The 26,097-nt window shown below is 51.6% G+C and overlaps 2 protein-coding genes across 3 annotated transcripts; one reads left to right on the top strand and one right to left on the bottom strand.

Annotated features, from left to right (window-relative positions):
- Positions 1-9,599: 9,599 nt before the first annotated feature.
- On the bottom strand, positions 9,600-12,937 carry Gpr142 (G protein-coupled receptor 142). The gene is given in 3 exon segments (NM_001398873.1): positions 9,600-10,459; positions 11,967-12,128; positions 12,913-12,937. Coding segments are annotated over 3 exon segments (1,047 nt in total).
- A 7,518-nt stretch (positions 12,938-20,455) lies between these two features.
- On the top strand, positions 20,456-26,024 carry Btbd17 (BTB domain containing 17). 2 transcript variants are annotated; one of them, NM_001440265.1, is made up of 3 exons: positions 20,456-20,589; positions 23,202-23,478; positions 24,721-26,024. In NM_001440265.1, exons 1-3 carry the CDS (start codon positions 20,505-20,507, stop codon positions 25,793-25,795), a joined length of 1,437 nt encoding a protein of 478 aa, NP_001427194.1. In that variant the 5' UTR covers positions 20,456-20,504; the 3' UTR covers positions 25,796-26,024. The 2 variants fall into 2 exon arrangements, with proteins under 2 accessions (NP_001427194.1, NP_001427193.1); NM_001440264.1 differs by having other exon boundaries at positions 23,145-23,478.
- The last annotated feature ends 73 nt before the right edge of the window (positions 26,025-26,097 follow it).

Below are 26,097 nucleotides of genomic sequence, written 5' to 3'. Positions count from 1 at the left end.
TGTTTGTCCGTATTGTATATTTGAAGGAGGTGGGGTCAAATACACGTGCCACAGCTTGTGGAACTCGAGTCAGTTCTCGCCTTATGTGGGTTTCAGGAATCAAACTCATGATGTCAGTTTGGTGCCTTTACCCCCTGAGCCATTCATTACCCATTGAGCTATCTCCCTGGCTCCCCTCACCCCACTATCTATCTATCTATCTATCTATCTATCTATCTATCTATCTATCTATCATATATCTAGCTTTCTTTTTTTTTCTTTTTTTTCTTTTTTTTCCGGAGCTGGGGACGAACCGAGGGCCTTGTGCTTCCTAGGCAAGCGCTCTACCACTGAGCTAAATCCCCAACCCCTATCTAGCTTTCTTTTTTCCTCCTTTTCTTTCTTTCTATTCTTCCTTCCTTTTTCTTTCTCCCTTCCTTCCTCCCTTCCTTCCTCCTTCCTTCCTTCCTATCTTCTTTCCTATCCTTGCTTTCTCTTTCCTTTGTCCTTCCTGCCTTCCCTCTCGCCCGCCTGCCTTTCTTTCTTTCTTTCTTTCTTTCTTTCTCTCTTTCTCTTTCTTTCTTTCTTTCTTTCTTTCTTTCTCTCTTTCTCTTTCTTTCTTTCTTTCTTTCTTTCTTCCTTCCTTTCTTTCTTTCTTTCTTTCTTTCTTTCTTTCTTTCTCTCTTTCTTTCTAGTAAGCTCTTTCACTGGCCTGGAACCTCACCAGTGGTCTGACTGGCCTTGGAGTCCAGGGATCCACCTGTTTCTGCTTCCCTAGCACTGGGATTGCAGGTATAAATCACCACACCCAGATTTTCCTAACATGGGTTCCAGGAATCAAACTTGCCAGTTGAGCTCCTTATCAGCTGAGCTATCTCCCAGCCTGGCTCCTTCCCGCCTTTTTTTTTTTCCCCCCACAAATGGTCTTAATTGGTAGCCCAGGCTAGACTGGAATTTGCTACACAAACCTGGCTGCCCTCAAACTGACGGTGACCCTGCTGCCTGTACCTCAGCCTCACGAGGACTGGGATCACATGCTTGTGCTACCACACTCTTAGAACTGGAAAAGTAATGCTTCCTCCTCAGGGAGTCAGTAGAGACTCGATCCAGGGTGGGTCAGGCCTGGATTCATGGCTGATGATTCTTGGACCACTTCAGGATGGGCCCATTGCTCACCCAAACAAATAGAATCTCTGCCTCCTAAAGGTTCAGGTATCCCTGGGCCAGGGCCACTGGTCAGGAGAAGGCACCCCAGAACAGTGTGTGTGTGTGTGTCTGTGTCTTTGTGTGTGTATGCGTGTGTGTGTGTCTGTGTCTGTGTATGTGTGTGTGTGTGTCTGTGTATGTGTGTGTGAGTGTGTCTGTGTGTTTGTGTGTCTGTGCGTGTGTCTGTGTATGTGTGTGTGTTTGTGTGTGTGTGAGTGTGTCTGTGTGTTTGTGTGTCTGTGTGTGTGTCTGTGTGCATGTGTCTGTGTGCGTGTGTCTGTGTGTGTGTCTGTGTGCATGTGTCTGTGTGTGTGTGTCTGTGTGTATATGTGTGTCTGTGGGTCTGTGTATGTGTGTGTGTGTCTGTGTCTGTGTGTCTGTGTGTGTTTGTGTCTGTGTCTGTGTGTCTGTGTGCCTGTTTGTGTGTCTGTGTATGTGTGTGTGTCTGTGTATGTGTGTGTGTCTGTGTGTGTCTGTGTGTGTATGTGTGTCTGTGTCTGTGTGTCTGTGTGTGTGTCTGTGTGTGTCTGTGTGTGTGTGTCTGTGTATGTGTGTGTGTGTCTGTGTGCCTGTGTGTGTGCCTGTGTGTGTGTCTGTGTATGGTCTGTGTCTGTGTATGTGTGTGTCTGTGTGTGTGTGTGTCTGTGTGTGTGTGTCTGTGTGTATATGTGTGTCTGTGTGTGTGTGTGTCTGTGTGTGTGTGTCTGTGTATGGTCTGTGTATGTGTGTGTGTGTATGTCTGTGTATGTGTGTGTGTGTGTCTGTGTGTGTCTGTGTATGTGTGTGTCTGTGTGTGTGTGTGTGTGTGTGTGTCTGTGTATGTGTGTGTGTGTGTGTGTGTGTGTGTGTGTGTGTGTTGGGGTTCGGGGTTGTCTGGATCTGCCTGCTGTGTTCCCTTTGCTCAGAAAGAGGAAGAAGGAAGATTGCCCTGGGGAGGGCGATCAGCTAAGGCCAAGTCCTTGGTCCTAGCCTCTGAAGCCAAGATGTATATTATATGTGGGTTCTGGGGAGGGGTGCAGACACTGCTAGTAAACATACAAACCATCCTCCTTGTGAGAGGTGAATAGCCAGCTGCCTCAGTACCCATTAACTTCACTAGTGCTCGGCCTGCTCCCACCCTCTGGGAGGTGTGACAAGCCAGGACATCCTGGTTAGCATTCCTGTGACGCCCACCCTCCCTGGCCTGCTAAATATACATCAAGGAGGAACCAGGAAGAAGCTACCACAGACAGGATTAAGTCTTCCACTGGCCAACAGCCATGGGGGCAGCTGGACTGCCTGGAAGGACCCCAAGGTTATTCTCAGGAAGGTCCTCAAAACAGCTAGGGAGATAGAGGTCCAGGCTCCTCTCATTGGGGGTTACAGAGTAGGCCTGGCATGTAGGAAGGAGAAAAGCTGTACCTCATTGCCTCTCTTGCACCCAATGACGAGAGGGAGGAAATTGAGTCAAAAAAAAAAAAAAAAAAAGCAGGTGGGGGCTCTACTGCTCAAATACTCAAAGAGCTGGACGACCCCCTTTAGGTTCATTTGGCTAACATTTCTGCAACACAGTCTATCACTGAGGGAAGCTGAGGCAGGGACTAAAGCAGAGGTCACCTAGGGCCACGGCTTACTGGCTTGTTCTCCAAGGCTTGCTCAGCCTGCTTTCTTAAACAGCCCAGGACTTCCTGTCTAGGGATGGACTGTCCACAGTGGGCCGAGTTCTCCCACACCAATCATTAAGACGATGGCCCCACAGACTTGTCTACAGGCCAGTCTGACAGAGGTATTCTCTCAGTTGGGCTTCCCTCTTCTCAGATGGCCCTAGCTTACGTCAAATTGACAAAAAAAAAAAAAAAGTCGATTTACTTTTTTTAAAAGAATTAATTATTTATTTCATGTATGTGAGTACACTGTAGCTGTCTTCAGACACAGCAGAAGAGGACATCGGATCCTATTACAGATGGTTGTGAGTCACCATGTGGGTGCTGGGAATTGAACTCAGGACCTCTGGAAGAGCAGTCAGTGCTCTTAACCACTGAGCCATCTCTCCAGCCCCTGATTTCCGTTTCTGGCTATGTATTTATTTATACACTTATTATTATTTTGAGACAGTGTCTCTTGTATCTCAGGCTAACTGTGAACTTGCTATGTAGTTAGGCTATCCTGGACTCCTGATTTTCCTGTACCTCCCAAATGCTGGGATTATGGGCACAGGCTCCTATGCCATCATACCTGTCCTGTTGTAATTTTTAATTTAGTGCTGGGCAGGCCCTCTACTGACGAAGCTAAATCTCTACTTGTCTGTCTGTCTGTCTGAGCTATCATCTGTTGTCTGAGGCAGGGCCTTTTATAACCCAAGCTGTCTTCAAATTCATTATATAGGCCCATGCAGTCCTCAAACTCATGATTCTTCTGTCTCAGCCTCCCCGGTCCTAAGATGATAGGCATCCACCATCTCTGGCCTTCTAGGCTCTTTGGATAGACTCTGGGGACCCTGGGGAAAGGTCTCAGCTGGAGTGGGGATGGATATGCTATCACCAGGTCCCGGATGGACCACCTTTCCTTCTGCTCGAGTCTGCCTCCAACACTTGCCCACACAAGGAACTACAAGAATCCAGCAGTCGGGGGTGGGGGGGTGTCAAAGACTCCTTCCTGCTTTGGGGTCAAGAAGAAGGGCCCCAGGGATAACAGTGGTGGGGCTGGGACGCTGAGAACCCATTCTTTTCTTCCTCTGCTCTTGACTCACCGCGCATGATCCACCTTCCTGTCAGGTTCAAACTCCCTTGCAGAGCAAGATGCCCAAGTGCTGCCCAGGACAGAAACCATTCTTATGGGACGAGGTAAGTGTCCTTGTAGAGATGAGTTGGGGTAGAGCAAGTGAGACCCTGAAGACCCCAACCGGACCGAATGAGCCCAGATGGACTAAACTCCCCGCGGTAGCGAGGAAGACTAGCATTGCTGAGGTCAGCAAGAGGACCTGGGCCCTGCAGATGGGGATGAAAGGGGTCTTCTTCAAACAGCCGTGCTCAGGAAGCCACTGTGTGTTCATGCGCACGCGTGCGTGTGAGAAGGGTGGTGGAGGGGGTGTCACTTCAGAATGGAAGCAAAGACAAGGGGGAGCTGACCCTTCTCGACCACTAACTCTCCACTCTCCGCTGGCTGTGGGCCCTAAGTCGGTCACTTGGATTTCCCTATAAAAGCCAGTTGAAAGAGCCTCTGACTCTTGGGCCTGATGGGTCAGCCAGGCAGTCCTGCAGCGCCCCCTGCTGGATGAGCCAACAGGGGCCGAGCCCATGCTCAGCTCTTTGAGGCTGCGGGACAGGCCGACTGGGGGATTAGAATTCCTGAGATAATCCCATGCCAAAGACTGTCCTATGCACAGCAGTCCTTCAGCACAGCAGGCTAGACAGCTGGTGTGTGGGGGGTCTCAATTCAGAAGTTAGGACTGGGAACATAGTTCAGCAGTGGAGTGCTTGCCTCGAATGCCTGAGGCTCCAGATTTCAGCTTCAGTGGGAGTGTGTGTGTGTGTGTGTGTGTGTGCGCGTGCATGCATGCGCGTGCACGCGCTCACCAGCACTGATTTGGGGTATGCTGGCTGGTACAAAAAGTCATCTTCAACTACACAGTGAGTTTGGGGCCAGCCTGGGCTACATGAGACCCTTTCCTTCAAGAACAAAACAAAAAGGTGAATCTGTCAGCCAGCACCCTGACCCTGGACTTGAGAATTGAGGGACAATTCACTTCTGTTGTTCAAGCCACAGCCTGTCCGACTTTGTGATGTCAGTCTTAGAAAATGAATGAGATGGGTCCAGAAAACCGTTCTTCAGCCAACTTCCAATCAAACCAGTAAAAGCCATACAAAGACTTGGGAAGAGCCAGGCAGCGGTGGCCCACGCCTTTAGTCCCAGCACCGAGGAGGCAGAGATAGGTGAATCCCTGAGTTCTAGGCTAGCCTGGTCTACAAAGTGAATTCCAGGGCAGCCAGGCTGTATAGAGAAATGCTGTCTCAAAGCACCCCCTTCAAAAAAAAAAACACTTGGGAATAAATGAGAGACCCTTGACAAGTAACGATACCTAGAGCTAACGTAGTTAAGTGATAGTCAACATGATGTGGTCACCAGGAAGCCAGGACCGTAAGGAAGGACTTGATGACTCCAAAGTGGTTTTCCATCAGTGGGTTTGGGGCTGGGAGGGAAGGGGAAGGACAAACTGTTGGGGAGAGGACTCCTCCCAACCCCCGTCAAGAAAACCACTTGAGAGTTTATCAATAAGAAAAGCTAGTTGGGTGGTGGTGGCACCTACCCTTAGTCCCAACACTCAGGAGGCAGAGGCAGGCAGATCTCTGAGTTTGAGGCTAGCCTGGTCTATAGAGTGAGTTCCAGGACAGGCAGGGCCACACAGAGAAACCCTGACTTGAAAAACCAAGGTAAAAGAAATGCTTAAAAGAAGGTGTGGAGGTTCACACTGTGACCTCAGCACCCAGGCAGCTATGGTAGGGGAATCTCTCTATTCTCCTCCCAGGTCCAGTCACCCTGGGCTACATAGTGAGGTCTTGTTTCAACTGCCAACCCCCAAAGCCCTAAACAAAAGTGCACAAGGAAACAAGAACAGATCTTTTGGTGGGGTTGATTATATATAACTATACACACATACTCTCTCTCTCTCTCTCTCTCTCTCTCTCTCTCTCTCACACACACACACAAACACACACACACACACACACACACACACACACACACAACCCTATATATTTAACCCTGACTGATCTCAAACTTATGATCCTCTTGCCTCAGCCTCTCGTGCACTAGGATTACAGGCATGGATGGTGTCAATATGCCCAGCTAATAGCAGATATTTGATAGCCCTTGTCATTTACCTTTCATTGATTCACCTTTTTATATTTTTTTGGAGGCAGAGTCTCTCACAAAGCTCGGAACGGCCTCACACTCCTTATGAACTCCCGACGTGCTACCTCCACCTCCCTAGTGTTGAAATTACAGGGGTGTACGGTAGTATCATGCCCAGCTACAAAATGTTGAAAGTTGTGACCCAATGCATTTTCTCCTTATTCGGAAAATCTTTTTAAAAACTTGTTTTGTATTTGTGTGCATTGTTCAGTCATGTGTGTGCATTCATGTGTGAGTGTATGTGCACTGTGTGTGATTTCCTGCAGTCACCATCTTATATCTGGAGGCAGAGGCAGGGTCTTTCTCCTCTCTCTCTCTCTCTCTCTCTCTCTCTCTCTCTCTCTCTCTCTCTCTCTCGAGATGGGCTTTCTTTGTGTATCCTGGAAGTCACAGAGGTAAACCTGCCTCTTCCTGCCCTTCCCCAAGAGTTAGGATTAAAGCTATGCTTCACCTCTCCACTCCGTGAGAGGCAGGGGCTCTTGAACCGAGAGCTCAGTAGTTCGCCTAGTCTTGCTAGCCAGCTCGCCCTGAGGATTTCCTGTTCCCATTTCCGGTGTGTTCAGATTCCTCTTCCTTCAGGCCATCCAAACTCCATACCTCACACTTGCGTGCTGAGCACTTTACCCTCTGAGCCATCTCCTCAGGCGCAAATTTTTTACTTATTTTTAGACAGGGCCTGGATAGGCCACCTAGTCTGTCTCCATTTCCTGGACTCAAGTAATCCTCCTGCTTCAGCCTCCTAAGCAGCTGAGACCACCCGTGGGTGCCCCACAGTGCCTAGTGTCTTACGCGTTTTATTAGGGAAACATGATACTAGGTCCCAAATCTGTTAGGCCCAGGACTAGAAAGTTAGGAACCGAGCAAAGCATCCCCGGGATGGCCTTTCTCTGCACCCCACCTGTGCTGATCTCTACCTGCCTCAACAGCACCTCTCCAGCCATTTGGGGGAAGTTTCAGTGCTGTGGGGGGAGGAAGGATAGCCGAGAACACTGCCTTCTCTGGCCTCTCTTGAGGTGGGAGCACCTGACATTTGGCAGAAGCATCTTGTAGCTAAGCCAAGCCCCCTGGTGTGGTTCTCATTGCCGGCTCTGAGGACAATTGCTTGCCCCTGATCCTGGGCACTCTCTGGTAGTGTTTCCCACCGGGGAGTAAGAAACTCAGTATTTCATTTGACTGAAAATCAAGGATAACTTTTGCTTTCTTCCCAGAGACCCCATATGGGGCGTGGATGGGTTGGTCTGAGCTGAGACAGATACCATTCACTCCTCTAGGGGTTCCCTCTTCCCTGGTTGCCTGCCCTTGTACTCCCTCTACCCTAAGCAGAAAAGAGAGCCCCAAGCATCCACCCTGTTTGGTTGGGACCAGGAACTGAGGTGCACATCTTACATATCAAAGCAGACCTGGCCTCCAGGTTCTCCCAGCATCCCTCAGTTTCTACCTGGCAGACCCTGAATTTTCCAATCCACGGATTGGGCTGCCCTTCTCCCAGCGACTCTTCCCTATGTAATCCAGACATTTTGGTGTCTCCTCCTCCTCCTCTTCTCTTTGTGCTCATGTCCTTTCTCCCCCTCACCCCCTTTTCCCGTCGTGACTTCCCTGGCCTTGACCCTCGGGGCCAGACGCCCATCCTAGAGCAGCTTCCCAATAAACCTGTCTTTAATATAATCTAATCTGGCTTAAATTGGCTCATTTCACCAGTGGAGAAATACCTAACACAGGTTGCCCTGCACACGTCTGTGTGTGCGCAGTGGAGACTCTGACGCTCGGTGCCCACGGTGGTGGTACACGCTCACCCCAAGTAGCAGTTGGGTCAGCTTCCAGAGTCCAGCCTTTTCCCTCGTCTCAGACCTGGTGGCTTAGAGCACACACGTAGCTACCCCTCACAGGGTACAGTCAGAAACATCCCGCCCCATCCCCAAAGGCCTAGAGCATCGACCAACACGCACCAGCACACCAAAGCTGCATCCAGACTAGAAACCAACTCTCGGTTCAAGCAATTCTGCCAGTACGTGTTCGTGACACATTTGGGGACACACTTTGGCTTTTTCAGTGCTTAATGGAACTGGGAATGGTGGCTGAGGGATGAGAGCTGTTACCCTCTTTCTGGGTATGGTCGAAGGCGCTGGGTGTGTCTTAACTCTCTGGACAAGTAAGAGAGGAAGTGTGGGGGGGGGGCGGGGAGGTGTGACGGAGCATTTATTCTGCACCAACTGTGTGCCTGGCCTACATCAGCTCTATTGCTTGGTCATTCAGTCAGTGGCAACCAAGGTAGGTGGGGGCTCAGCTCCAAGCTCCTATTGAGGAGAGAGGTCAGCTCAGCCACTGCAGCTGGCGGCTAATGTGTTTACCCAAAGCCTGCAGCAGGTGGGCAGTCCATCTGCCGAGCTCTTCCTGTGGAGCCCCAGGTTGGGGTGGGGGTAGGCAGTGCCAACAAGAGGGGCCTAGCAAGAGTCAACCCCACCCCTCAGCCTCCCTCCCAGTGCAAAAGAAATACCTTTCTCCAAGGCTGAGGGTGGCGGTGGGTTTTAGTTTTAGGTGGTGTTTTAGTTTCTAAGTGTCCAAAGCGAGACTCAGACACCCTTGGTGGTGCTGATGCAAGGAGAAATTCAGAATCGAATTAGGATGTCTGAAACCAAAGGGGTTGCTTCTCCCTAGCTGGGTCAGGCCTGGGAATGCCCAGTGTGTGTGAAGACACCGGGACCTCTGTTCCTAACTAGGCACCTCCCATTGCTCAGCCAAAAACACCTGCACCCCCAACCCAGGAAAGGCCACCAATGCTGACTGATAGTTTTCCTTTTCAGACTCCAACTTTACCACTCGAAGCCAGAGGCTACCAGTTTAGGGAGTGGGAGGCAGGCTAGGTTTACATGAATATGTGCATCTGTCTGTCCATCCACTCAGCCATTCACCTGTCCACCTGTCCATCTATCTATCCATCCATCCATCTGTCTGTCTGTCCATCTGTCTGTCCATCTACTCATCCACCCATCCACCCACCCATCCATCTATCTGTCTGTCCATCCACCCATCCATCCATCTGTCCATCCATCCATCCATCCATCCATCCTTCTATTCATTCCTTCAGCTCACATTAGCATTTGCCCCGTATGTGCTATTATGATGTGTGGGTCAGGAGAGAACTGTCTTTCCCCCAGAAAACTGCAATTGGGATTAAGTCACTGATAAGGTGACTGATTTTTTTTTTCTTCTTTTTACCTCGAGTCATCCAAAGCAGGAGCCTTTGCTCGTCCAGATCGCAAAGTTGTTGAGTTGTTTTGATGAATACAACTGCAAAGGTCTCCTCAGGTGGCGGTGGCATGCACCTTTAACCCCAGCACTTGGGAAGCAGAGGGAGAGGCCTCTGAGTTGGAGGCCAGCGTGGTCTACAGAAGAGTTGCAGGACAGCCAAGTCTACACAGGGAAACCCTTGTCTCCAAAAACCAAAACCAAACCAAAACAATTGCAAAGATCTCTGTGCAGGTGGCCCCAAGGCTCCTGGGATGTCTAGCCTGGCCCCTTTACCTCTATAACTCTGCCCCTACAGACTTCAGCACAAGTTCTGTCACCGTTCCCTTTGGCTGTGACTTTAAAGCACAAGACATGTGGACATCCTGGATGACCTGTCGGACTGTGGCTCTGAAAGTCTTGCTGATGAAGCAGTAGAGGCCAAAGTTGACCGCCGTGTTGAGCATGGCCAACATGTTGGCTATGTCCAAGGCGAGGTGGACCCTCCAGTCCCGGTGAACAGGAGCCACATACAGATGGTACAGCATGACAGAAATGCGCGGTGCCCAGAGGAGAGCGAAGAGAGAAGTGACACCCAGGAGGATGGCTGTGCTCTTGCTCATCCATGGCTGCAGCCCTCTCTGGCCCCTCTTCCGTAGCCGAAGGATGATGGCAGAGTTGGTGACCAGGAAAACATTGCAGGGAATGAAGTAGACGATGAGACAGTGAGCCCACTTGAGGAGTTTGTCCATAGTGCTAGGAGGGTCTGCATCCCTCCACACATCCAGCCACCAGTAGAATGGGATGCCGGTCAGTAGGGTAACGCTAAGGACAGTGGCAATAGCGCGGTGGGTCCGGCCTGGGGACGAGGTGGCCCGATGGCGCAAGGGGCGGCACAGGGCGTTGTAGCGGTCCACCGTGAACAAGACTGCAATCCAGACTGAGGCGTGATTGGCAGCAAACTCCAGGATGTTAGCCGTGCGCACCACGGCCTGAGGCACCTGGCGGGCCAGCACGGCTCCCTGCAGGAGGAAGCCTATGAAGACGATGACCACTTGTGTGACGATATCTGAGGCTGTGAGTGCCAGGAGATAATGGTAGGAGGGTTTCTTGGTCCTGACAGCAAGGCGGGCCAGGACCACTGTAGTCAGGACGTTGACTGATGGAGACCCGTGTCGCGGAAGGGAGAGAGGTCAGAGGCATCAGAAGGGGTGTTAGTTTGTATGGTCCCTCCCACTGGTCAGTACAAAGGACATCGCTGCCTTCCTGTTTCCAGTTCCCTCTTACTCCTTCCCGCAGTACTGGGAACTGAACCCAGGGCCTGAATCTAGGGCCAGGCAAGCACTAGACTCAATGCAGTATGTCCTAGTGCATTAGCCTTCTTTCTCACTTTGTATTTTGAGTCAGGGTCTAACAAAGTTGCCCTGGCTGGCCCAGAACTCACGGGGTAGCCAGGTTGGCCCTGTACTTCCTGTTTTGCTCTCCCAGATCTAGCTGGCCTCAAACTCTCTGTCGAGTTGAGGATGACTTTGAACCTTTCTGATCTTCCTGACTGCATCCCCCAAGTGCTTAGATGACACGTGTGAGCCACTATACCCACTTTATGTGGTGCTGGGGGTGGGGGGCAACCCAGGGCTTTGTGCGTGCTAGACAAACACTCAGCCAGATGAGTCAGGGCCAAGCCCTTCAACTGCTTGCAAGTCTAGTTTGAGTGGCAGATCATCCACCTAGCATGCCACAGATCCTGGGGTCTGTCTCCTGTAACAGCAAAACCAAATCGCTGGGAACGAGCAGAAGTAACGTATTCTAAGTACTACCAGTTTACTGACTCCATTTACTCACAGGGGAGAGGTGAGCTAAAGATTCCAGGCCCTTCGGGGAGCTTGGGACTTCCCAATAGCTGAACAGCTTCTGTTGTAAAGGGACAGTTGCCTGAGTCCAGGGACAACTTCTCCATCTTGCTGGCCCTGTCAAACTAAGTCCATGTTCACCAGCCCAGGAACCAACTCCTACCCAGATTGGTGGGGAAAAATGTGACAATAACTTGACACGGATGTTTATGATCGGCAAGCTTAAATATCCTGCGATATTCTGTCTTGTCGCAGTTCAGCTCCTGAGTCTGCTCTGTGGCCCTGATCGATCAGCAGTGGCTTGAGTACAATAGGTTTTTGTCACCCGCCTTGACCTGGTGTTTGAGCTATGTTGGATTTAAGCGGTCCCCATAGCAAAAATCGTATCAGAACGAAGCTTACTTTGTCGAGTTGCATAATCTGGTCAGCCTTGCCCTGTCAGATCAAGGCCAACTTGGACCGACTTGGTAATACTAGATGCCCTCGTCTGGGTGAGCATCCACACTGGCTTTCCAACCTAGTCTTTCTCAGATGTTCTATGTCCTTCAGAGCAGAGGTGTCCCGGCACAGATTTATTTACTAGACTTAGGGGGTACCTCCCAAACAAACCCACTTGGCCTTTCTCACATCAATGCACCCCACCAGCACCACCACCGCCCCATTCAGGCTCCACTCTGCACAGTGGCTACCCAGGGTCTTCGACAGTGCCTCAAAGATCCTCTGTGATTCACCTATCTTGGGAGAATTGGCAATGGCTGAAGGAGGGACCCCAGTTCTGGCTCAGCCTGAGGTCCCGGATCCTGGCTCCCCACTCACCAGGCAGCCCCAGGCTCAGTAGGACACTGTAGTAGATGACAGGTATGATACCAGCCACGCAGGGCGACTTCTCTGGGGTCTCTGGCCAGTGGCCGTCCACACTGTCGTATTGTGGGTTACTCCCATTGATGGTAGACAGCAGGGTCACTTGTGGCTGCGCAGCTAAGAAGGATGGAAAGGCAGAGCCACAGATGTTGCTCTCTTTTCACTGGGGTTTGAAGAACAGCAGCCCCTGCCTGACCCCAAGGCAGCTTCTAGTCAGTGCTGATCTGAGCGGAGTCCTGGGACAGACCCAGACAAATGCAGCCGCTATCTCTATGGTATCTCACCCCCTCCGCCCCCTGTCTGCTCTCTTATCAGTGGGGAGGGTCATTGGCCGTGGCAACCTCTCTTCCCCCACATCGTCATCCCTGCCACCAAGGAGACCGGCTACCCCGTGGTAGTTGTGGACGCGCAGGGGCTGGAGTGGGACTGGAACAGCTGCTCCTTTAATGAGGATTCTGGGGGAGTCTGACACCCGGGTCCCAGGCACTGCTCAGTTCCATGAAACAGCCAGTCCCTCTCAGGAAAGACAGAAGGGGTTCCCTTTCGTCCCAAGCCCAAGAGCGTCCTTCCTCACAGGTTACCACAGCTGATGCTCCAAGGACCCAGACTGCCCCATGTGGAAACTGGGTGGTGCAGTTGTCTAGGGGCTGGTATGAAACCAGGACCCCTACACATCTGCGCTGGCCTCTAGTCACCTTGGATCCATTTCAAGCCTTTTTTAGAATTGAACATACAGGCTTTACTTTCCTGCTGAAGCTAAGCGTGAGAGGGGGGCTCCCTCCCACCTCTCGGTTCTCCCACTTCCCTCTCCTCTCCATTACCCTCTCCACACCCAGCTTCACCTCCTATACCTGACCTTTGTCTTACTACTTACTCCTTCTCCCATTTGAAAAGGCTTTACCTGTCTCTGGTCCCTCAAGTCCCATAGTTCCAGGTCCTGGGTCCCACCCAGGTCACCAGCAGCTTTTCCTCGGGATCTCTGCAGCAACTTGCAACATCACCAACCGTGTCTCTCACACCGGCCCTCTGAGGAAGAGTTATTGGCCCCACACTGGCTCTCTGAGGAAGAGTTATTTGCCCCAATGCTTCTCCCAGTAGCTCTGAGTCTGTTGGTACAAAGAGTGGGAGAGTGGGGGTGGGGAGAGATAGAAAGAAGGGGAGGGCCTCAGCCATCCAGTCCTCGGTGGAGGTGCGCGTGTGGATCCAGTAGGAACAAAACAATACTGGTGGGGAAGGTTTGCTAGGCAAGGGCCTTCGGGAGAGAAAGGCTGAGGGCAAGGCTTTTCTATGCTTAGGGGAAAGGGAAGGGAGGCCTACATCTAGATAGCTGCCTTGTGTGCAAGGGTCCACCGTAAACTGGCCTACTCAGTGGGGGCAGCCACACCCTGAAGTTGAGGCTCTTGGGGGAGGCTAAAAGATACAAGGGGCCGGTTTTAGGGGTTCCCACATGAGGAACGACTCTTGCTTGCCAGAAAGGAGGACATTTGTGTCCAGGAACTGGGAGATTAGCACAAAGCCTTAGAGGAAAGCAGCTGCAGGCAGGGCTTAGATCCCCAGGGAGGTCTCAGGAGCTAGGTTCAGAGTCTCACCTGTAGAAGCCAGAGTGGAAGGGTGGGATGAGGTCCAGGTTACCCAGAGGACAGCGGACGTTGGAACAAAGACTAGCAGGAAGCCATGTGCTGTGCTGCCCTGAGCAGAAGGCTGCCAAGGCTGCCTGCAGGGTGAGGAGCGCAGGACCCTGTGGTCCAGCAAGCTGTTTTTTCCCCTGGACGTGGTGCAGCCAAGCAGCTCTCAGGAACCCCATTCCCTGGTAAATAAACACCAGCCGGTGCCGGCGACCTGCAAAGAAGCTGGAGTCCCTGGTGAGCAGCTCCCTGCACCTGAATGAGGAATAACCAGGTCGGCCTACTGTGGGCATCAGGACAGACTTTAGTGGTACTGCCTGGGGTGTACAACTCAAGTCTACCCTGGAGTCACTTTCCATGGTTGTCTTAGTTACTTTTCTGCTACTATAAGAAGACATCAGGACCAAGGCAACTCTTATAAAAGAAAGCATTTAAGTGGGGCTGGCTTATAGTTTCAGAGGGTTAGTCAGTCCATGATCATTATGGTGGGAGGCAGACAGGCATGATGTTGGAGTGGTAACTGAGAACTTTACAGCCCGATCCTCAGGTAGCAGGCAGAGAGTGAGGCTGGGCCTGGGCTGGGCTTAGGAAACCTCAAAACCCATCCCCAGGGATGCACCTCCTCCAACAAGACCACGCCTCTCAATCCTTCCCAAATAGTTCCACTCACTGTTGTCTAAGTGTGCTGATATACGAGCTTACGAGGGCCATTTTCATTCTAGCCACTACTGTGGTCTAGCTTCTGGAAATGTACCAGGAACTGTGGCAAGAATGTCAGGCATTTTCAGGTTCCCTGAGGTAAATCCCATGCCTGGGGCTGGAGCTAAGCACCTGATCCTGAGCCTCTTTTTTATTCTCAGAGCAGAAGCCTTGCTACCTGCCCCCGCCTCCCCCTGGTGGCCACACAGGGATTCCGAAAGGTTCTGCCAAGCCCCCTTAGCAGCAATGAGACCGAGGTAGGTGCTGTCTGCTCAGGAGAGTCTCCAAGTATAGTGTTGGGAATTCAGCTAAGAAAAAACACAAGTGTCCCAGACAGACCCAGCAGACTTCCACCTCCCTGCACCACGAGGCAGGAGTGAGTCAAAGACTGGCGCTGGGAAGGTCAATCATGTCTGAGGGGACTACCTATTTCCCTATTCTGCTCCCACTTTATTTATTTTTATTTTGCAGGATAAACGTTGTAGGGAAGCTTAGTGCTCTTTAGACAGTGCCCAGTGTTCTCCGTTACCACTCTCCTGTGACCTACATGGATAACCAGAGCATTGGACCAGGGATGAGGCGAAGACAGAGGAGAGGAGGGAAGCTATGTTTGCTAAAACACATTTGTGCCTTCAGCCATCTTTGCCCTTGGGTCCCTCCTTGTGAAAGTATCTTTGCATCTCTCTATCTGTCTGCCTATCTATCTATCTATCTATCTATCTATCTATCTATCTATCTATCTATTTATCTATCTGCCTATCTCTCTCTCTATCTATCCATCCATCATATTTGGAGGGGGTGGCTTGATTCACCTTTTGCAGAAGACCCAAGTTCAGTTCCCATGGGATGAGTTTGTTTTCCCAACAGCCATGTTTGATAGCTCTCAACCTTCTATAGAACTGTAGCTCCAGGGAATCTAACACTGTATTCTGGCCTCCAAGCATACCTCTCTCTCTCTCTCTCTCTCTCTCTCTCTCTCTCTCTCTCTCTCTCACACACACACACACACACACACACACACACACACACACACACTGCCTTGGAAGGAACTGGAAAGAAGTCTCAGGAGTTAAGAGTGCTGGCTGCTCTTCTGGAAGACAAGAGTTCAATTCCCAGAACTCAAAAACATCTGTTAACTCCAATTTCAGGGGATCTGATGTCCCCTTCTGGCTCCTGGGGGTACTATATGCACGTGGTGGTATGTTTTGCAATGCAGTGGCATGATGTGGTGGGAGGGAGTGCCTTAGTAGGCCCATGTTGAGGCACACCGCCCCCAACCCCACCCTTACCACCAGGTAGGTACCAGCCATACAACGGGTCTAGTATAGAATGAAATTTATTTGGGACATGAGAAGGGGGATGTGGGAAACAAAGGGACAGAAAGAGATAAGAGAAAGAGAAGAAATCATCCAGGTACACATTGGGGCAGAGAGGGAGGGAGAGAGAGAGGCCAGTGGGTGGGGTGGGCAAACAGTCCTTTTATGGCAAACCAGGCTTATACCTGGCTGTTGCTAGGTAACTGTTGGGCGGAGCCTAAGAAAAGCTAACCCATGATGCACAGCCATACATTCAGGCAAAGACTCATACATATAAATAAGAAAATAGGGGGTTGGGGATTTAGCTCAGTGGTAGAGCGCTTGCCTAGGAAGCGCAAGGCCCTGGGTTCGGTCCCCATCTCCGAAAAAAAAGAACCAAAAAAAAATATAGTTTTTTAATTGCCTTGGAATCTTCAAGGTAAAAGTGTAGCTTTCTAGACAGAAAATGCTATAATTCAGGGACACAAGACTTCCAGGACCCTTCACACCCCACAGGAGATGTCATGCTTGCCAATGACATTGAGCTACGCAAAACAAGAGCTGGGGTCTACAAGATCCATAACCAGGGGAACAGCACCATCAGCACTGACATTCCATGGAGTAGCAGTACCTGACTGGGCACAGGTGGTGGCAGAAATAGGACCACCAAGTCATCAGGAGGTATACAGCCTGTGCAGGACTATTATAAGAATGCTTTTGGGGTTGGGGATTTAGCTCAGTGGTAGAGCGCTTGTCTGGCAAGTGCAAGGCCCTGGGTTCTGTCCCCAGCTCCGGAAAAAAAGAAAAAAGAAAAAAAGAATGCTTTTGTTTGGGGTTGGGGATTTAGCTCAGTGGTAGAGCGCTTGTCTGGCAAGTGCAAGGCCCTGGGTTCGGTCCCCAGCTCTGAAAAAAAGAAAAAAAAAAGAATGCTTTTGTTTTAATCCCAGGTGCAGGATATGGGGCTGTTTCAGAGTGTCCATATCAGCTGACTATGATTTGCCTCATGCTCTAGCAAGGGCATGAATTTGCCAGCAGCAGATAGTTTCTACAATTGTGTGACATTTGGAATCCTAGGGCCGGGAGAGGTGGAAGGTTGCTGGTTGCCGTTGTTGACCGTTTATTAAGTAGTTGTGTGCAAAGAAGAAACAAGAAGAAATTAGATATCCTGACGGTGAAGATCAAGGAATTTGAGGCCACTAGTCAACGGGAAGTAGTCTAACAATGACATTACCCCCTCTCTGACCCCTGACTTTATTCAGGGATATCTTTCCTCCCTATCCTTTTTCTTCTCTTATCTAGTGTTAGCAGGATTGAAAGGGGGAAGAAAGAAGAAGCCACAAAGTAACCAAGCCCAGCTACAGTGTTTCCTATTCTTGGTGAGGGAGTTTCTTCCTACATTGTATCTATGTCAGTGGCCAGGGTGCAACACTGACACCTCAGACGAAGGAACTGCCCTTAGGCATCTACCTGGCTGTGTAAAGTGAAAGATGTTGTCATCCAACAGCAACACACCTTGATTTCCTGGTTCTCAACATCTTCACCCATCACCAGTCCATCCATCCAGAGCTACCTGGAGGGAGCATCCACGGGTCCCACATCTGTTTGTTCTGCCACTGCTCATCCTAATGGCAGCCCCACTTAGCTAACTGCCTATCTGTGTTAACACAGAGGAGACCAAGAACCATAGGTCAGCACATTGGTGGGAATCACAGGTATGGTCATTGGGATTTGATTTCAGGTTTGTTCCTCCCGTTGTTGTCTCCCCTAGGATTGTTCTGTTTCACTCCTTCACACAATGTTCTTGGGAATAAGCGGAGGTTCCATGGAAGAGAGGTCTATGGAGTAGATGGCTGGCTGTGTTGGCTGGGGAAGGATGTGACCAAGGGAGAGAACAGGTGAGAAGCTGTGCCACTGTGAGCTGTCCACAGCACCTGAGTGACTTTAGGGTGATTCTTTACCCTTTTGAGATGAATCTCTTATAGCCCAGGCTGGCCCTATGTGCTCTATGTAGCAGAGGCTGACCCCGAATTCCTGATTCTCCTGCTTCCATCTCACCAGGCCTTTCTTTTATCTTTAGTGGGTCCACTGGGTGGATTCAGCCTGGGATTTCTTGCCCAGTGAAGTGAGGGGATAGAAGACATGAGTGTAAGGAGGCTGCTAGGTAGGGACAGTCTGGGTCTTCATGTTCCCTCAAGCTTAGTGTCCAGAGTCTGCTCTTCACCTTCTTCTGAATCTGCAAAGATTCAGAAACTCACCCTTCCACGACTATAGAAGTTTCCAGTTGCTTCTAGACCCTCTTGAGATACCTTGCTACATGGAGATCATTTATTGGGCTTGACATAGCTTCCAAGAAGAGATACCCTGACTGTATGGACATTAATGCCCATGCCATGTCTGTTCTGGCTGAGCATAAACGAGTCCCTTATACAGTGCATATGTACTCTGGGCAGGGAGTCACACTTCACTGGCTCCTCTGTGGGGATGTTCTCGAGTACGAGGTCTTTAGACTTGTGCTCAAGGAGTGATGGAGCTTCCAGACTATGGGAGTGGTGGGATGGATGGCAGAGAATAAAGTGTGATGTTGTCCATCTGTCACCTTGAAGACCGTGTAGGCTGAGCACTCTTCTGCACATATCTAGTCTTGAGACACCCTCACCACAGACATGTATGAATAGATAGCACATGCATGCACACATACACTTACACACACTGTAGCAATGGAAACTTTATCCGTGGGTCAGTTTCTAAATCATTAGAAGAGAGGCAAGGCTGAGGGAAGTTGGAATCATGGGAAGGGCCTGTTAGAGATGGGGAACAGACGGTCTTCTTGATAGCCTAAGACCTCTTGGTCCATCACACTTGAGATGTCAGTCAGAGATCATAGCTTGGAGTATTCATAACGACCAGTTGGTTTGCTGAGGAAACAGAATGTCCAGTTCTGCTCTTGGGTATTCCAGGTCCTTAGGGGAGCACAGGAGATGTCAGTGCAGGTAGACCAGGCATCACGAGAATCTAATGGAGGTTCGCCAAGGAGGGGGATGAAGCATGCCTACTGAGAAACAATCATTCCTTCTGATGGGCATTGTGCATGGGAGTGATGCTGCCTCCATGACCGGACAGCCCTGATCCACATAGGCTCTGGCTGCCTCAATTGAGCCTAGGTGTTGTACAGTCTTTGGGAAAGCTAGGCAGGCAGCCAGTGGGGGACCCATGGTGCAGCTGAACAAGGAAGACCAGGCATGAGAGTTCATTCAGCTGGGAGGTGTTTCTGCTAAGTTGGACAGCTCTTATTCTGCCAACCCAGACAACGCTGGTGCCAGACCCAATTTGTGCTTTCTCTGTGGCTCCAGGAGGTGAAGCTGTTGGGTATCTCTGCACCGGAAAGAGATGGAACCCAACGCATGAATCTAGTTCCTGGGATCCAAAGAGCAAGGGCAACAAGTTTCAACCCATCCTTAGAGCAGGATCTGGCCTCTGAGAAACTCAGATTTCCCAGGATCCTCTGACTTCCATGTTTCATGAACCTCAAGGGAGTCCCTCTCGCAAGGAAGTGGGAGCAAATCCTGTAGATTCTATGTGAAAGTGAGGTCTCAACACACACATGTACATGCACAACACATACCCCCATGTGTGCATGCACACACAAGCACACATATCCACAATATATGCCCACATCCATGTGTGCTCACACACATGCACACACATATACATGCACAACATACAGCTCTCCACAATCCACACGTGTGCACACACATACATACACATGCACACTATATGCCCACACCCATGTGTGCACACACATATACATGCATGCACATTCACATACACATGAATGCAAACACACATACATATGAACACATGTACACACAGACATATGCATCATGCACACATAGACATGAGCACACATATACAGGACTCTAGACCCCACCCTCCCCTTCTCCATTGCCTTTGTTTTTAGGGCATTTCTCTGTTCTGTCTAGCTGAGACTGCAATCTAGCTCCCTGCCTCAGTTTCTCTATACGTGAACTATGGTGCCAAGTTTGCTGCATGCCTTCTTGGAACTGGTGAAAGGCACCTTCTAGGGAGGGGAACCTCGAAATGTGGGGTCATGCATAGGTGTGAACTGAAGACTCAGGCTGTCTTGGTAGAGGAATGGGCTGTGTTCCTAGAGCAAAGGCCACAGTATAGTGCTTCCTGGTGGGAGACAGTCAATCCCTCCGCAGCTTTTCTAAAGGCTCATCATCCTCTCCAGAGCATGACGGGGAACTTTCTTCAACAAACAGCCAGAGAATAATCCCCATTACCCCATCCATACCCCTATTCAAGGTCCTTATCCTCCCCTCTGGATAATTGATCCATCCTAAAATGGGGGAGGGGGAGGGGTAGAGCCCTAAGCCAGCTCTTCCTTGCCTCCTCCAGGCTCTCCCTTTGCAGCCAGCTCACCAGGACACTGCCAAATATGCTCGGTGCCAGGATGGAGGCTGGGCCTGGGGGCTGGGGCCCTAGGGTTGGTGGCTGCCAGGGGTCCTGAAGCCCTTTGCTTTGCCCTTCAGAGAGCTTAAAACTTCCTCGGAGGGGAACAGCTAGCTTTGCTGGGTTGTCTGGAGGCGGGGGAGGGTGTCCGGATCTGTTCCCCTTGGGGACCCAGGCCTGCACAATAGCCCCTGGGGCTGCCACACTCTGGCTTAAGTAGTTGCCTAGGCAACAGCAGGGGCCAGCTTCAACCAATCCATGGCAGAGACTGGTAGGGGGAGGGAGGCGAGGAGGGAAGGGGGTTCTGTCCTCTTGCTGGATCCTATATAAGGAGGAGGGATGGGATCGGAGTGCTTTGGACTTGACTGTCCCTCCAGTGGACTTAGGGAGAGAGCACAAAGATGATTAGAAAAGGCTCCTGCAAGCCCGGGTCCTGGGGCAGCTTCTGGGCTATCCTGGCCTTGGTGGGACTGGCCACTCGTGCAGGTGAGTGGGCAGTACAGGGATCAGGTGCCTGGTAAGGAGAAAGGTAAGGGTTGGGGGTAAGAACTTCTGCTAGGAGCTACATAGGGCTGGCCAGGAGGTGGAGCCCGCCAGCCGGCTCCAGAGAACATGGAGAGATTAGACATCTCCGAGGACAGAGAGAAAGGGGACAAAGAGAAAGGGGACTTCAAGGGAAAGAGGGGCTGGCCAGCAGGCAGGGGTCTTAATGACAAAAGACCCTCTATTGTTCATTGTCTCAGGCAGCTAGGTCCAGGCAGAGGCTGCACGGGGACGCCATCAGCATTCAGGTCCTTCAGAGTGGCAGCTGGGGAGGCGGGGCTGGGAAATTCACCACCAGCAGCTGCTCCTTTTCTCCCTTGCTGGGTCTCCCTCTCCCACACACAGATGCTTACTCTTGCGAGCCTTCCTTTCAACAATCCACACATAGGCCCTGTGCCCACTGTGTGCGCCTGCGCGCGCACACACACAAGAGCTGCCTGCTGGTGCCCTTCTGCAATTGTCAGACTGTTAACCGCCTGCTTTTCTCAGTTTGCAAGGCTCCCTGCGCTGCTCTGGCTGGGGGCTGTCTTTTCTATAACTCAGCATGTGTCCCCATCTGACCCCATAGCTGCCCTGGGAACACAAGAAACAGGCCTCCTTGGAAGGGAGAGGCTAGTTTTAACATTGTTACCCCTAGAATCCTATTCCTTCAACATTCGGTCCTTGGTACTTCCTTGGGTCCCTTACTGTCTCTCTGAGTAGGGCTGGGGCAGTGCTTCTTATTGGGGACTGGTCATGCATTCCTGTAATCCTAGCATGTAGGACAAGGGAGGGGGGTCAAGAGTTCAAGGCCAACCTTAGCTAATAATGAATTGGGGTTAGCCTGAGCTACAAGAGACCCTATCTCAAAAAGCTAAAAAGAAAATAGACAAAAACCCTATGCCTGCTGTCCCAGCTTCAGTCTCACTGTGGTCTCCCTAACACTGTCCCTGACCATGAGCTCCACCAGCCCATCCCCACTGAGGTCTTTAGGGCTGGCTGTACCCCTTTGTCTCTGTGCACTCTCTCCCTGGCTGTTTCCAAGCTGCTCACTTGGGCATTTGTTTATTTTTAAAATTGATTTGTGTGTGTGTGTGTGCGCGCACGTGTGCATGTGCATGTATGTGTGTATGTATGTGTATGTATATGTGTGTATGTGCATGTGTATGTGTGTTCATGTGGTGTGTATGTATGTATATGTGTATATGCATGTGTGTGTATGTATATGTTTATATGTGTGTATGTATGTGCATGTGTGAATGTGTGCATGTATGTGTATGTGTGAATGTATATGTTCACTGTTCAAGTATGTATGTGTGAAGATGCACATATATGTGTATATGCATATGTATGTGGTGTGAATGTGTGCATGTATATGTGTATATGTATGTGTGTATGTATATGTGTGCATGTGTATGTGTGTACATGTGTATGTGTATGTGTGTGCACATGTGCATGTATGTGTGTGTGCTGAATGTGCATGTGGAAGCCAGAGGCCAAGGTATGTTTCCCCAGGTGTTGTCCACCTTGGATCTTGAGACAGTTTCCCCTACTGACTTGGAGCTCATTGCATAGGCTGAGCTGGCTGACCAGAGAGCCTCAGTGATCACCTGTCTGCCTCCACAGTGCTAGGGTTACAAGCATGGCCTTTCCATCTAGCTGCTTTACCTGGGTTCTGGGGACAGAATCCAGGCCCTCGAGCTTCTGTGTCAGTCATTTTCCCAACGGAGCTCTGTCTCTTTCTCCAGGAGTCTCCTCCCCCAATTACATTTTATTTATTTTACTCTCTTATTCTCTCTCTCTCTCTCTCTCTCTCTCTCTCTCTCTCTCTCTCTCTGTGTGTGTGTGTGTGTGTGTGTGTGTGTGTGTGTGTGTGTGTGTGTGTGTTGAAGGTCAAAGGACAACTTTCAAGAATCAGTTCTTTCCCTACACCATGTGTGTCCCCAGGATCAAACCCACGTCCTCAGCAGCTGCCTTTACTGACTGAGCCATCTGACGTCCCACCTGCCCCACTTTTAGACAGGGTCTTGTTAAGCAGTGACACTTGATCTGATACTGGCTGTGGAGCCCAGGCTGGCCTTGAACTCGGGCTATCCTTCTGTCTCACCCTTTCACATGTGTCTTTACCACATATCTGTTCTGGCCCCTGAGCTGTCCTGAGTGTGAGAACTGGCGGCAGCCATGTAAGTTCTCAGTACCCAAGGCTGTGCCACCTCTGACTGGTTTTTGAGCTGGTGAGAGAGGTGGGACCCGGGGTTTTCTTCACCCTCACCTGAGGTTCAAGAACCATGGACATCAGGTCATGGAAGCAGCAACTGGTCCTTGACTTCTGCCCGACCAGAACATGCTCTTCTGAGAACGTACTCCTGAATCTGCCTGGGGTCACCATGTACACCCAGGATGAATTAGCCCTTGGGCACTCATGTACTTTGTGTGTGCACACAGCTCCCTCTTTGGGCCTCTCAGCCTTCTCCTGCACACTGCCACAGAGCCACCAGTTCGTCCCTTTGTATCCTTAGTTGGAAGCACCAGGCTGGGTGCCTTCTCAGGCTCTGCCATGTCCCTTCCTGCTGCAGCTCAGAGAGCCGATGTGGTTGGGGAGGCAGCAGGCATCTCCATCAACCACTCCCACATGCTGCTCCAGCGACTGCAGGACCTGCTGCGCCACGGCAACGCCAGTGATGTCGTCCTCCGAGTACAAGCTGTGGGCACGGACGAGGTCCGAGCCTTCCACACCCATCGCTTGTTGCTGGGGCTACACAGTGAGCTGTTCCGGGAGCTGCTGAGCAACCAGAGTGAGGTGGTGCTGCAGGAACCGGGGGACTGTGCTGCCGTCTTTGACAAGTTCATCAGGTATGGCAGGGAAAGGGCACCGTGCTGTATCCTGACCGCAGCCCCCCAGCCTCTCCGCCTTCAGGGTCACAGAAGTCTGGCCTCCCTGCTATGTCCCGTGTCCCTTCTGTACTTTGGGGGTCCCTTCTGAACTACTTCAAACCTGGCTAAGAACACTTACAGAAGCAACAGACTCTTGGTCAGTTTCAAGTATCTTAAATGGCCACGGGCCTTTGAAAGCTTAAGGAGTGGAAAGGTCAACGGCCTCTGCCTCTCCTTCTTGCACAGGGAAAGCCTTGCAAAATTGTAAAATGGTCTGAGGAGGTAGCCCTGTTCTAACCGCTCAGACAAGCTGCACCTCCGAGTTCCAGGCAACAGGAATAGGGATAAAACGGAAGGTTTTCCCACAGAGCCAAGCGGGGTGCTGTGTGCCACTGAGACTGCCAGGAAGAATGAGGCGGGGGCTGGGCGGGGGCGGCGCTGTAAGGGGGGCAGCGCTGTAAGAGAACCAAAGACAGTAACATAACTAAGAGGGGAAGGGGATCAGAGGAAAAGCCAGAGCTGGAACAGGAAGTAGCACGGGTCGGCCGTGTACTGTGTAGCCAGATTTTTCACTGCCTCTCCACATTCTGGACTTGCCTTGTCTAACGGCAAGGAGGAAGTCAGATGGGCATCTAAATCCAGACTATGGACACCACGGTTACTGGCAGCCCCTTCTCGTTTGCGCTTATCGTTAGACGTGTACATGCTCAATAAATCCATATGATTTCCACAGTACCAGAAGCTAAAGATGACTGAACAGGTCAGGAGGGAAACACGGGAAGCCTCAAGGCCCATTCATCCCGTTTATCCCTTACATAAACCTGTGTCCCCTCTAGGTTCTGGGGTGGTGTGGTTGGCCTTGACAAGACTCAGCCCCACCGATCTTCCGATCTCTACTTTTTTTTTTTTTCTTTTTTCTTTTTTCCGGAGCTGGGGACCGAACCCAGGGCCTTGAGCTTGCTAGGCAAGCGCTCTACCACTGAGCTAAATCCCCAATCCCTACTTTTATTTTTTTTAAATCATATTACTAACTTGTGTGTCTGTATGAGTGTATGCCGCATGTAAATGGGTGCCCTGCTCCGGGCAGAAGAGGGCTGGAGTTACAGATGGTTTTCCAGGCACCCAGTGCGGATGGATACTGGAGACCGAACTCCGGTGCTCCGGGAAAGTGTTCTTAACTGCTGTGCCATCTCAACGGGTCCCTCTCCAACTCTCTTGCAGGTATTTGTACTGTGGTGAGCTGACGGTACTACTGGCCCAGGCTATCCCACTGCATAGGCTGGCCACCAAATACCGAGTAGCATCCTTGCAGCGAGGCGTGGCCGACTACATGCGCGCGCACCTGGCGGGAGGCGCGGGCCCCGCTGTGGGCTGGTACCACTATGCAGTGAGCACCGGGGATGAGGCTCTGCGCGAGAGCTGCCTGCAGTTCCTGGCTTGGAACCTTTCTGCCGTGGCGGGGAGCGCGGAGTGGGGCGCCGTGAGCCCCGAGTTGCTGGCACAGCTCTTGCAGCGCTCGGACCTGGTGCTGCAGGATGAGCTGGAGCTGTTCCACGCGCTGGAGGCGTGGCTGGGCCGAACGCGGCCGCCCCCCACCGTGGCCGAGCGAGCGCTGCGCGCCATCCGCTACCCCATGATCCCGCCGGCACAGCTGTTCCAGCTGCAGGCGCGCTCGGCCGCGCTGGCGCGCCACGGCCCGGCGGTGGCAGATCTCTTGCTGCAGGCTTATCAGTTCCACGCCGCCTCGCCGTTGCACTACGCCAAGTTCTTCCACGTGAACAGCAGTGCTTTCCTGCCGCGCAACTACCTCGCCCCGGCCTGGGGCGCCCCATGGGTCATCAACAACCCGGCTCGCGACGATCGCAGCACCAGCTTCCAGACGCAGCTGGGGCCAAGCGGCCACGACGCGGGTCGTCGGATTACCTGGAACGTGCTCTTCTCCCCGCGCTGGCTACCCGTCAGCCTGCGGCCCGTCTACGCGGACGCCGCGGGTACCGCGCTGCCCGCCGCGCGCCCGGAAGATGGGAGGCCGCGACTGGTGGTCACGCCGGCTAGCAGCGGTGGGGACGCGGCGGGCGTGAGTTTCCAGAAGACCGTGCTGGTGGGTGCGCGCCATCAGGGCCGCCTCTTGGTCCGCCACGCCTACAGCTTCCATCAGAGCAGCGAGGAGGCTGGCGACTTCCTGGCCCACGCAGATCTGCAGAGGCGCAACTCCGAATACCTGGTGGAGAATGCACTGCATCTCCATCTCATTGTCAAGCCGGTGTACCACACCCTCATCCGGACTCCCAGTTAGTCTCTGGATTAAGAGATAAGGCTTGACCTGGGTGGCGCTCCACGTTGTTAAAGTGACTTTGGCCTGGGCCTTGGGTGACCAAGTGCAGCTGGTTGGGACTAGGGTGGAGGCAGGTGAATGTGGTAGACAAGATGGCTCTGGTTTCAGGAGTGCCTTTCCCAGATAACTTGAAGGCAGCATTTTTGGTCAAGAATAAACCGATGCCCAGAGAGGCCAGGTACTGAAGCCATTCCGGCTCTCAAAAGTCTGGGGTTCACATGCCCTCCACTGAGCATCTCCCTGCCAGAGACCCCACCTGTGCA

Source organism: Rattus norvegicus, chromosome 10 (assembly GCF_021556685.1).
Source record: "Rattus norvegicus strain SHRSP/BbbUtx chromosome 10, alternate assembly SHRSP_T2T, whole genome shotgun sequence".
Classification (NCBI taxonomy): Eukaryota; Metazoa; Chordata; class Mammalia; order Rodentia; family Muridae; genus Rattus; species Rattus norvegicus.
The sequence above is the reverse complement of the archived record's forward strand: the minus strand, read 5'-3'. Positions and strand labels throughout refer to the sequence as shown.